Source organism: Euwallacea fornicatus, chromosome 4, assembly GCF_040115645.1.
Source record: "Euwallacea fornicatus isolate EFF26 chromosome 4, ASM4011564v1, whole genome shotgun sequence".
NCBI lineage: Eukaryota > Metazoa > Arthropoda > Insecta > Coleoptera > Curculionidae > Euwallacea > Euwallacea fornicatus.
The window spans coordinates 4,126,986-4,139,687 of record NC_089544.1 but is presented as its reverse complement, the minus strand read 5'-3'; the positions used below and the strand labels follow the sequence as shown (position 1 = coordinate 4,139,687).

General features: G+C 30.7%; 1 protein-coding gene across 3 annotated transcripts; it reads left to right on the top strand.

The window, feature by feature from the left end:
- Positions 1–17: 17 nt before the first annotated feature.
- Positions 18–12,605, top strand: LOC136338992 (NAD kinase-like). Of its 3 annotated transcripts, none has more exons than XM_066281874.1 (9): positions 18–374; positions 1,993–2,076; positions 7,641–7,770; positions 8,371–8,533; positions 8,622–8,756; positions 8,856–9,095; positions 9,361–9,494; positions 9,898–9,980; positions 10,070–12,605. In XM_066281874.1, exons 1-9 carry the CDS (start codon positions 175–177, stop codon positions 10,281–10,283), a joined length of 1,383 nt encoding a protein of 460 aa, XP_066137971.1. In that variant the 5' UTR covers positions 18–174; the 3' UTR covers positions 10,284–12,605. The 3 variants fall into 3 exon arrangements, with proteins under 3 accessions (XP_066137971.1, XP_066137973.1, XP_066137972.1); XM_066281876.1 differs by having other exon boundaries at positions 26–378; XM_066281875.1 differs by lacking the exons at positions 18–374; positions 1,993–2,076 and adding an exon at positions 4,773–5,368.
- Positions 12,606–12,702: the final 97 nt, after the last annotated feature.

The following is a 12,702-nucleotide window of genomic DNA, read 5'->3' as shown; positions in this document are numbered from 1 at the left end:
CAACGAATTTGAGAGCTGTCAAAACATAACCTGCTGTTCAAGGACAATTTTTATTTTCCAAAATTAAAGTTTTGGTTCTCTTCTAGATTTAAATGTACATTTAATGATTCAAGAAAGGCAAGTGAAAATGTGATTTCGAAGCAGTTTTATATCCGATAATTTATAATACGCATCATGACATCATTGTGGGTTGGTTCTGATTTAGATTTACCAACGTTACGCAAATGTAGGTTAGCAGAAAAGTTAGAATTCAGGTTAGACTGTGCGGGAAGTAAGAAGGCTCACAGTGAACATTCTATTAAGTATTCAGATGATGTTTTTAATAGAGACTTTAGGGAAAGTGGAGCAACACAGAAGAGATCTGGTACATGGCCGTGAGTATGTTGTCACCTTATTATTTCATATATTATCAAGTTGCCTATTTTATTGTTCAAAATCAACCATCTGTTGCAAACAGCTACTAGGTATTTCGTACATCTCTGCACCTTGACATAGAGAATTTAGTAGAAAAGGTCCTGTGATCATCAAGAGTTCTTCTAAATGAACAGAAACTTTGAGAGAGAGATTGAGAGCTTGACATAGTAATAATTATAAAGTCAAAATAAGGGCAAAAGACTTCTAAAATTAATTTGTATGTCAAGGTCTTGCAGTTTTGTATATTAAGTACAATTAAGACCTCCGTGAGTTTGACATAGGAAGAGGGCAAATAAAATAGCTAGTACTCTAATCTTTTAATTGCACTTATAATAATTAGGATTATGAGTTCTAAGTGGCTTATAAATACCAATATTTTATGACACTCCTTGGTAAGAAGTAGGGTCATCATCAATAAGAACTAGAGTCACATACTGGCATCTTAGAAGTTAGAACTAGTTTTTAATGTATTTTTCTGATGAGTTAGCTATCAAGTTATTACTGAATAATTGGACAACTGAAAGTATTTGAACACATATGTGCTTGTAAGAAATATAATATTTCTAATACATGTGAAAGTGTCCTTTCTATATTTTATTTGTTCAATTTTAATCTTCTACCCGTGTTAGATAAAAACTTTAAGTTTGGAATTTTTAGCATTCATACTGGACTAGATATAATGAATTTGAAATAGGTAATAAAATTATGAAATGGAAATTTGCATAAGGTACTTTTAACTTTTCAACACTTTATAACAATTGAGTTAACTATTAAATTTTAAGTACTTCAATGAAGAGTAATTTTAAGTAATGGAACTATAAAGTATGTGAATTAGCATTTCATGTTTTATAAGTCATTTAAGTCAATTTTAAAGCTGAAAATTGGTTAGCAAATTAATAAATACCAGTATACTGGTAATTGTCTACTAACATGCTTTTACTAGTAATGGTAATAAATGGCTGTTAAAAAAAGTATTTTGCTAATATACATACTTGATAATTTTGTTACTTAAAATAATTATCATTTAGAAGATATTTATTATCCCTTTCATTTCCCTGGCAACACAAGTAAAACATCAAATTCAAAATTCCTGTAAAATGAAACCAATGTTTAGGTAGGTCCTCATGCCCTACTTGAACCTTTGTAGATTTTATTGATTTAATTTGGTAAAGGTTACAGATGTAGTTAATGTTAATGAAAACAGTTCACTTTAAGTTAGTAATTTATTGTCCTTATTAAAGTATGTTTTATCATAGAAAACACTTGTATAAAGTAATTGCTATTTTTTTCTGTAATAACAGAGTTTTGCAAAATGAAGTTATGTTTCAAAGTTACTTTTTTTTTTTAATGAAACACCCTATTCTTCCCCTATTTTTGGTTTTTGAGATTAACCTCGCAATTGTGAATTTATTTCAACCCATAAATTATCATGTTGTATACTGTATCTATATATGAATTCTTGTGCAGCATGGTTATGTATTTTATAGAGCTAAATTTTACAGCAACCATGTAATAATAGTTATTACATTGCAACTTAGGACTTTTTTCATTTCCTTAATATTAATTAATTTGTTTCAGGAGAACAAGATCTTTAAATGCTCCTTCACCAGTTCAACATTTTGGACCATGTGGACGTATTATGAAAAATTCTGCTATGGTTATGTAAGTATTTTACACTGAATTGAGTTGCATATAGACGTTTTAAAATCTTATACATTTAACTGAAAGATGCGGTTTTATTGGTATATGGCTACTTCTTTGTGAAGAATAAAAACAAGTAAACAAGGAATATTGGGGGAATTTCATTAAAAGTTTTGTACTTTGTCATATTCTTTTACTGCATTAATTAGTATTTTCTGACGGTTTAGTAGAAATCTTTTATAATGATGATGCCAGAAGTAGTTTAAAATATTAGTAGCGTGTTAATAGTTTATTATAAAATCTATTATAAGCTCTATATCCTCAACATTCAGTTGCAGACATGACTGAACGTTGTCTCAGACTTTTTCTGCCAAGTTTGGTTCCTTTTACTTCCTAAGAAGTAATTATTGTTCCCTAACCACTCAGGATTAGAGTTATCATACTGTGCCATATTGTACTAAATTAATCGAACGTATAATTGGGTATATAATTTTATTAATAACTGAGCACTACAAAGTGTAATGCAGATAACTCTTTGTGTATAGTTAAGATCATCCGCTACGTACAGAGGAAATCTTTATCGAAAACTTGCTGTTCTAGTTCATTGAAAACAAAACATGTAGCACGGCGAAATTGTTTTTTTAAGTCGTATGGGCATATGATGTCGATATTAATAATTAATGTTTTGTTATAAATGATATGTTAATGACATTCGTTATGGTTTTCAAAATTCGTTCCTTCCTTATTCTTATGTTTAAAAACGGATTTTTCTGCCATTCAACGAATTAGTTCGATAATTTATATATAGGTTGTTTATCAGTCGGGTCGTACTATACTATACTTCAATAATATCTGCAGAATGATATATTATTTTTCGTTTTAATGTGGTGACATATTTTTAGTTTTATACTATATTCGGTAAATATTAAACTATTAATGGTTTTGTTGTCTTGTTGACAATTTTCAATGATCTCTTTGTTTTGGATGGGATGCGTTTATATTTGCAGTACCAATGTTTTTCCTATAGTCATGTGTGATTGTGCAAGTGTATGTAATTCAAATGTGCCTTTTAGTCTCGTGAATGTACGTTAGTTTCAGTAATATGATGAATGTATGAGTACTGTATATTAGATTAGCAATATGAGTGATTATTTTGTTTGCTGAGCTTAGATTATTTAGCTTCAAATAGCGAAATGTGTTTTTAAATGTGGATACATAGCTAAATAATTTTACCAGAATCCTAAATCAAAAGGGAGGAAACTTTGGAAAATAATTCTTTTGGAAAACCCCGAATTTTTCAGAGTACTATTTTTTGGACAGCCACCGCTCACCTTTCAGCAGTTGCTGAAAAGTAGTTCTAGAATTGACCGAAGTTAGGATTTCTGTGAAAATTGGAGGTGAACTTATGTGTTTTCCCACCTTATATTTTGGCGGTATGTTATTTTATCGATTTGATTATCTTTTAATATTTGGTGTAATACATAAAAGGCCGTTTCCAACCTCGACATCCTCAAACTTGGATTAAATATCTAATAAACTCTAACAGCTGAGAAGGTAAGGTTGAGGAACATTTTCAACTATCCTGTATTTCAGTAACGATGTATTCCTGGGTTTGGGTGTTTATGGGAAAGTTTTTTCTTTGTAGTTGTGGACGTAGAAGCGACTATAGATTTTTAAATTTCGCATTTCTAGATTTTGAACAACTTTTTTCAGCCCCGTGTATATGTATTTCAAGAGAAGAATAAAATATTCGCTTTTAATCACGTATTTGTCTTTTTGTTCTAATTGTAGTCTTGAAAATGATATAATACCAAGTATGGAATCTTGTTAAAAAAAAATGTATGCTTTCACCTGACCATGGGATGAAAAAAAATTACATTTTAAATTGGCATGGTTTTGTAAATTGTAAAAATGTGTATTCCGTGTTTAACAAGCGAGTTAAATACACAACGCATCAAGACTCAAGAATAAAAAAATAATTTGGTTTTAATGTTTAATCAATTTTAATGTATTCGCTAAATGTTTCCGGTCTTTTTCATATTGAGTAGATCTAGACTTTAGATTTGTGTATGGATTCTTGGCTAAGTGGTAATGGAATATGAATTCTAGTTTAGTACAGCACAAGTCTTGTAATGAGTTCAGTGCACCGTCAAATCGGGTCGGGATTTTGTATTTTGGAAAAATTATCGGAAGGTAAATTTTTATTTCATTGAAATACATTTTTGCCAAATAGTTTTAGAGGATATCGCACGTAGGGTAAAGGATTTTAAACAATAACTGTGTTCATACTACATGAATACTCTAAATAACCATTAAGTTCTATATGCATTAGGTAGCTTTACCAATTACATCTCGAAGTCGAAAACAAAAATAAATATTTTATTAAGGTAGACGTAGAATCGTAGAAAACGTGCGCAATCATTGTTGGGAAATGTATTGCGATCGCTCGGAGAGTTATTACCTGACATAGCATGACTTGACTAATCTTTTATACCGATAAGCTTACGGCCTGTAATACAATTATACAAGACACATTATGGCTCCCTCAAGTTGTGTATACATTTTTTAAATTTTCTTATCCTCCTCAAACAAATACGAGTATTTGTCTTTAACTTTCATCAAATATTTCTCAAACAGTTTTAGTCTGAGTTATCATTTACTAATTGGCATGTTCTATCTGAGATATTTTCATAAACGCCCGTTATTTTGTTGCTCGTTCCAAGTTGTTGATATTCGATAATTCAAGTAATGTCTGATTGGGGAAACCATTTATAGTATATCGCGTGAGAACAGCGAACCCGAAAACGCTTTTTCCCATCCTTTATCGTTGTTCATCGGTAATTATCAACCACACATCCCTTGATAATTAGTAGTGCTTCGAAATATGTACTTACGACAATATAAACGCCAATAATTAATTCACAAATCAATTTGAAACAATGCCCAGTTTTGCTACAGTGGGGCATCATCTAAAAGTTCATAGCATTCAATGACCCGGTTTAATAGAGGAGGTTGGTAATTTTAATTGGATTGAAAAGTGAAAATTAACACATAAAAGTCTGTGATATAGTATACGTGAATTGTGATTAAAAAAAATGGTTGCTGAAAGTGGTCTTATTCTGTCTATGGAAAGAAGCTGTGATATGGCCCAAAGCAATGGTAGTAGTAAGGGTTGTCTAAAAAGTGGAAATAAGGGCTTTGAAATTAATAATAATTGTGAAGATAACGGTGTCAAGGTCGGGGTTTCCGGACAAAGCGAGGATTACGGGATGAACGGATTTATGGTTTGCAAGGGTAATGCAATCCAGTATAAGTGAGTTAATTTATATATCGCAAAAATGTTTGTTTTAGAATTGAATTTTATTATGTCAAATACTTAATGATAAGTAAACTGATTTTTTTATAACGTTTTGTGGATAAGAATAAATGCATTTTAAACCATGATTACACACCAATTTATCCTACTCGTGCAAGCACTTTTAAATCTTAAATAATAATAAGTAATAAGTGTATTTAAGCAAATACCTACCTGCTTGCATAAAAATTAAATCATGTTTTACGAGATATAACTGATATGCATATGAGGTGTTCCTTAATAGTTGGTAAACAATGAAATTGGTGAATCATGGAGTTTGTTTCAACGGAAAAATTTCATATGAACGCATGTCCTAAATCGCTGCCCTTTTGATTTACAGGGTGTTGAAACTGAATTATTTTCCGATTTTGATTAATTTTTCTGTCATTTGCAAAGGTAATTAAATCAAAATTGATAGTAACAATAATTTTAGCATTGCGAACAAACTGAAATAACAATTATTTAAAATATTCTACAGAGCGTTACTTTTTTTTGTGATTTCAATATTTTACATCAGAACTTTTTTATAACGTTTTTTGATTTTATTTATTAACTTCATCTAGTTTTTTATGTCTTTTATTAACTTTTTTGTCACTATGCCACCTAATTTTTTTTTATTAGGACCAATAGTTTAAGAGATATTCGCAAAAATTAAAGCGACTAACTTGGATTATAATGAAAGCAATTGTTAAAAATTTCTTCCTCCTACCAAAATACAAGATTCTACTCCTCTTCTCACGGACTGCCGAACTTTATTAGAAATTCCAGGTGTATTTCTAATACTTTTATAAGAACTAGAATTAGAATTCTGTTCCTTAACTCTACCTCAGTGTTTAGTGCTATAAAATATACTAAAAATTTTAAATATCCCCGTGCAAAAGAAAATCTCAACTATTTACGTCAGGTGACTGATAAAGCTAACTTTGAGGACTTTCATTATAGTTAATTGTGGCGAACATGGTTAGATATTTTTGCAAATATCTCTTAAACTATTGTTTGTAATAAAAAAAACTGAAGAACCAAAAAAGTTTATAAAAGACGTAGGGAAGTAAATGAAGTTAATGAATACAATCTAACAATGTCACAAAAAAATTTGTGACGTATAATATTGAGAACGACCACGAAAAATGTAACGTTCTGTAGAATATTTTAAATAGTTATTGTTTCACTTTACTCGTCATGTAAAAATTATTGTTACTATTAATTTTGAGTTAGTTACTTTTGAAAATTACACAAAAATTAATGAAAATCGGAAAAAGATTAAACTATAACACCCTATATATTAAAATGGATGCAATTTAGGACATGCTTTTATATGAAGTTTTTATCTTGAAATAAGCTCGTGGTTCACCAATTTCATTTTTTACCGTCCATTAAAAAACACTTTGTATATTTGTTTACCTGAAAAAATGTGTCGTCACAATTAGAGCTGTCCGCAATTGGATTACTTAACTTGAAGACTGAAATCCAACTATTGCAAATAGACTTACCACTCTCCAAAAATGGTAATTGTAATTAATTTTTTTAACTACGAAATAAAATAAGTTGTAATTCTTAATGAATTTTATTTTTTATATTAATAGCTACATACTTTCAAAGAAATTGAACTACTTTTAGAGCAGTACTAGGTTCAGAATAGTCTACTTACGCTCACTGTAAATCACTTACGTTCTAACGTAACTAAAATACTCCTAGAGAACTTTTGATTACTTGATTTTTGAAGTTTTTGGCCAATTTGCAATTGCTCAGTTTTTTGTTGCGAAAAGATGTATTTGTTATTTATATATCTATTTAATCTACCCAAAACTCGCTTCCGGAGAATAGACAGCTTGGGGTTTAAGCAAGTCATATTGTGTAAAATCTCGATCGAACAATGAACCAAAATATCTCCCAAAATGTAGTTGAAACATATCTGATAAAAAAAAGTCGATTGTTTTTGAAAAATCAGTACAATTATTGAACCAAAGAAAGTATGGCAAAATTAATTATAAATTTCTGAAAAAATGTATCAATGCCATAATATACAATGACATTAAATTTTTATGTGATTAAATTGCTAGCAAAAACGATGTTGCATAAATCCAGTGATGTAGAAGTTCATTGAAAAACGTTGAAAAATATTAAGTTAGAAAAATTATGTCGTAAACATATCCATTTCCTTTGTGTTTATTTTAAAATCGTATTAATTATTTTCTTATAATGTGTATATATTTTCCTTTTGCATTTCCAGGACTATTCAGGATCCTGCCAGTCAAAGGTTAACATGGTACAAACCTCCGTTGACAGTCCTCGTTATAAAGAAAGTTAGAGATGCCTCGGTCTATTCACCTTTTGTCAAATTAGTGCGATGGCTAATTGAGGTAAAAAGTTCATTCTTTGTCAGTTCGTTCCGAGAACTTACGTCAGTTTAATCATCCGATACTTTAATTGCGTGGTTAATACCTTGGTAGCATTGGCCCCATAACCTATGTTACGTTAATTGGCATTGGTTGGGCTTGCAATTACAGTGAGAGACCATGAAATTTGATGCAAGATTTCATTTATATGCAAATTTCAACATATGTTTTTCAAATCATTGAAAAAAAATCCATATTACAGAACATAATATACATTACGTCCCATTAAAACGAACATAATGTGTATTTTTTCCCATTTTTTTTCTATATTTTTTTGTTTTTTTATTTGACAGATTTTGACGGTTTAGATACATTATAAAAATTGTCTTAACTATTTATTTTGCCCTCCAATATTAACATGTCGACCCATCATACACTTGATTATTGGTAAATTCCAATTTACAGCCTAAAACTTTTTTTAAATATATTTTTTCGTAAATTTTTACACCTAATTTGTAATGACAGCAATTGAACAGTTAATAATTACGTCCTTGTTCATATTCAGTTTTTTCATTATCTTCCTGAACTAATTTGAGCTAATTCGATTATTTGTATGGTTTTTAGGAGAAACGAATGGTTGTTTTTGTAGAAACTGCTGTTATGGATGATCCCCACCTGGACCAATTTCCTGAATTTCCTTCTGTGAAGGACCGACTCATGACTTTTAGATTAGGGAAAGACGACTTGACGGATAAAATCGATTTCATTGTATGCCTGGGAGGCGACGGTTCGTAGAAAATTTCGATATTCGTATCATATAAGAACCCATTGGGCATGTAACCTAAGAATGAAAGCAATTTTTTGTTTGGTTTCAGGTACTTTACTATATGCAAGCCAGTTGTTCCAGCAATCAGTACCACCTGTCATGGCTTTCTACTTAGGCTCTTTAGGATTTCTTACTCCATTTCGATTTGACAATTTTCAAGAACAAGTCAACAACGTCCTTGAAGGTAAAGGTTTTTCTTTATTATTATAACATTTATAATTTATCTTTAACGATAGTTCCAAGAACCATGTATAGATATGTATATTTTATTAATTATTTGAAGGCAATGCGGCTTTAACATTAAGGAGCAGATTACGATGTATCTTGGTCAAGAAAACCGATACTTCTAATGCTGAAGAAGCTGAGAGCGTGAAGAAAGAAACACCAGCCAGTTTCTTAGTTTTAAACGAAGTGGTTATTGACCGGGGCCCGAGTCCGTACCTCTCGAACATTGATCTGTATTTGGATGGAAAACACATCACTTCTGTCCAAGGCGATGGATTAATAGTTAGCACTCCGACTGGTAAGTAATGTGAAACCTTTTCTGCTACCGTGCGCGTGATAATTGATATATTGCCTTCCCTAATTTTAAACTTAAACCGAGATTTCGGATTTCATGCATATACCGTTATTTAGTTATTTCAGTATTGCACTGGATGGGTCCTAAAATGTTGCTTGCTATATCCACAATTGGGTCTACTAGTAGTAGCGTTGGAAATAGTTATTTACTCTTTTTCAGTTCACTTTTCAGATGATTTCAGATGTAATACATTTCATATTCATTTCAGGTAGTACTGCATATGCCGTAGCTGCAGGAGCATCAATGATACATCCTAGCGTCCCTGCTATAATGGTTACTCCCATATGTCCCCATTCCCTTAGTTTTAGGCCGATTGTCGTTCCTGCTGGCGTCCAACTTAAGGTATGAAGTATATCGTATGTAGTATAAAATCGAACTTACAGAAAGAATAAATAACAATTTCCAAAACACAATAGTGGTTGATTTAGTTGGAATCAAAGATGAATGGACAAGACAGCGAAACTAGTTGAGTTTTTTTTTAATAAGTATTTTTTTTAACCTAGTGGAATTAATGAAAATTAATGATCTCTTTAACAAGGCAGTACGGTACAATTACGTATTTTCGTCAATTATCGAACAAGACTAATTATTGTAATGTTGGCAATGGAATCAGCTTACAAACATACCAATTATATGAAATATGCTAGTTAGAATCTTACAAAAAAGGCAGAATGTACTCACAAAATGCATATTACAATTCAGATTTTTCTTTTAATACTTTCGTAAAGTCAAGTTTTATTTTTAGATTTCAGTTTCACCAGAAAGTCGTAACACGTCATGGGTTTCCTTTGATGGGAGAAATAGACAAGAATTAGTACATGGTGACAGGTTAGTATAATAACATATTAATGGCATATCAAATCATTAGTTTAAAATATCAATCTATTCAATAGATAAAATATGTATTCTATTTCTAGTTTAAGAGTCACGACATCAATATACCCAGTGCCAAGTATATGTTCCCAAGACCAAATATCGGACTGGTTCGATTCGTTGGCGGAATGTTTGCATTGGAACGTCCGTAAAAGACAGAAGCATATGGAGGAACTTGAAGATCTAACGTGTTCTAGCTCGAACGATACCCTGGACTCTCTAGATCGTGAAACAGTAGTGAAGGAACAACTTAGTTAGGTAACCTGGTTGTTGAGGTAGAAAGAGAGCAGCCTATCTTGACAATATATGTACCTTTGTACCAATGCACAACTTGCAATTTTGAAAAAGATAATGCTAGTCTAATTTTTATAAGATCTTTGTACAGGTTTTTTATTTCAAATATTGTTGGTAGATGTTTGATATAATGGATATTTGTAAATGTTTGTTAAAATTTCTGTTTCGTAAAGAATTTTGAAGAAGTATTAAATTTGTTACTATTTTGTAGTAGCAATAATTGTGATCTTTGGGGAAATTCAAGTATAATTGTGAAAGACATTTAAACAGCTAGAGAAATCCTTAATTTGGCATACATTAATTCCCCTTCCAGTTTTTGGCTGGTTTCAATTTAATCATTAGTTATTGCATAGGAATTCCATTACAACATCGGGTTTGACCAATGTAATAATTGTCATAATCAATAAATCATCACATTAGCCAAAAGTGCCTAATACAGATACATTGCACATACTTCATACGTAGAATGTTTGGATGACTGGAAATTGCACGCGGTGTTCAGAAAGAATTAGTCAATTTACGAATATACTTTATACTTCTTTTGACTGATCAACTTTAAGTTAACATTCAAGTAAAATTTCAATAAGATACGGCCTCCCTAGTTTTATCTTTTACTAAACTCGAACTTTTAGAAAAGATGAAGAGGTAAAAAATAAAAGAAGTTTTGGTTATTTTAGTTTCTTTTTCAGATATAGTCAGAATCGTTAGGAATTTTCTGTTCTCAGAAAGGTATTTTGGCGAATTGTCTAATTGTGTTATGAGTTAACCAATCTTGTATCTTATGGTTTCCAAGATTCCAATAGCGAGCCTCTCTAACTTGGACCATCTTATACTTTAACCTTTATAAGACTTCCCATTTTTGAAGTCTTTCTGGAGTACTTGGGTTATAAGCAGAGGTAGGTGGTCGCGATTTTCTAAATTGTTGGCTACTTTTTTCTCATTACAAAAGATTCCTTCAAACTATTCTTTATAACTCTGTCAGTCTCTAAGATATGTTTTTGAGAATTATTTATTTTCCTCTTATGTTCCTGTGGTTTTGGGCCTTATTTTCGAACACAAACGGAACCTTAAATCCACGTTATTTTTGCATAGAATCCAGTAGTGTAGATTTTCAATTTTTCGATATGACATGCAGTAAAGTTTATTCACCTAGTGTGCGTTATCATTACAGTGCCTTTAATGTTTCCACTAACAATTAATATAACTTTGTGCTGTATGTGTCTTTTATAGCACTATTAGGTTACAATCAGGTCAAAAAATTTGGAAAAAATTCATTAAAAATCAGGCATTGTAGTTACGGAAAAACGCTCAGATTCCCAATATTTATTTTTATTTTATAGTTATTTCTTATATATGGAGGTAAAAAAATACGATAAACGATGTTTGAAATAAATTCTTAAATACATACAATATCAATCTTTTTTTTTTATTTAGGGAGTAGTCGAAAAGGTTTCACTATCGTTTCATTTGCATCGCATAGTATAGAGTTAAATAAATATCATGAATAGACATGATATCCTATTTTGTGATAAAAGAATGTGTATTAGGTAGAATATTTTTATTAGGTTGGGCAGAAGCTGAATTTTGATTGCCATTGCATCAAATTTAATCGCTTATTAATTGATTTTCGATCAGATTTGGCAAGAACGCTTCGAGAATTTTGCGGATATTAGAAACCCGGAAAAGATAACCGAACTAAACAAAAGATCTTTGCAAGAATTTCTTTGCCAAATTCTTATTTAAAAAAGACAATGAAACTTGGTAAAATGAACACCGAAGTCTCATTGAGATTTCATCAGTCGACTTCAGGATTAGTATTCATCTCCTTTTAATACAATAAATAGCTACTTAATACCTACGGAGATAATTATTTTTTAAAATTAATTATTGTTAAGTTTATTATATTGATAGTAGTAGTTAAATGGGTTTTGGTTCATGGTATGTATAAAAACGTTCTGAACATAATATGTATAAAAAAAAGTGTATTCTTCTGGAGGTTATATCAATCCCTACTGTTGAAATGGGTTATTCAACTTCATATATCATTGAAAATAAATAATTTTGCTTAAGTTTTGAACCAACCTCTGAACATTTGTTACATCATGTAGTAATTGTATTTACACTTTCCTTCGGTGGCAGGCGTTTAATAAATCCTTTACATTCATTTATTCTCGGCTGATTTATTTTCAAAACGTCACAATCCGATACGTGTTTTGTGCCAATCACATTTTTGTTTGTATAAATATAAGATTAGAAATATAATAAAAATAATATTATTCTTTGTTATTTCGGTCTTTTATTTTTTACATTTTTCATACCGAAAGCTAAATATTCATTTCTGACGATTGCGATTTACGGGACATCCTGTACTAATAATAGTGAT

Coding starts and splice junctions, on each gene's coding strand:
- LOC136338992 (XM_066281874.1), top strand. CDS start 175: ATGACATCATTGTGGGTTGGTTCTGATTTAGATTTACCAACGTTACGC. Junction 375..1,992: donor AAGAGATCTGGTACATGGCC/GTGAGTATGTTG, acceptor AATTTGTTTCAG/GAGAACAAGATCTTTAAATG. Junction 9,981..10,069: donor GAATTAGTACATGGTGACAG/GTTAGTATAATA, acceptor TTCTATTTCTAG/TTTAAGAGTCACGACATCAA.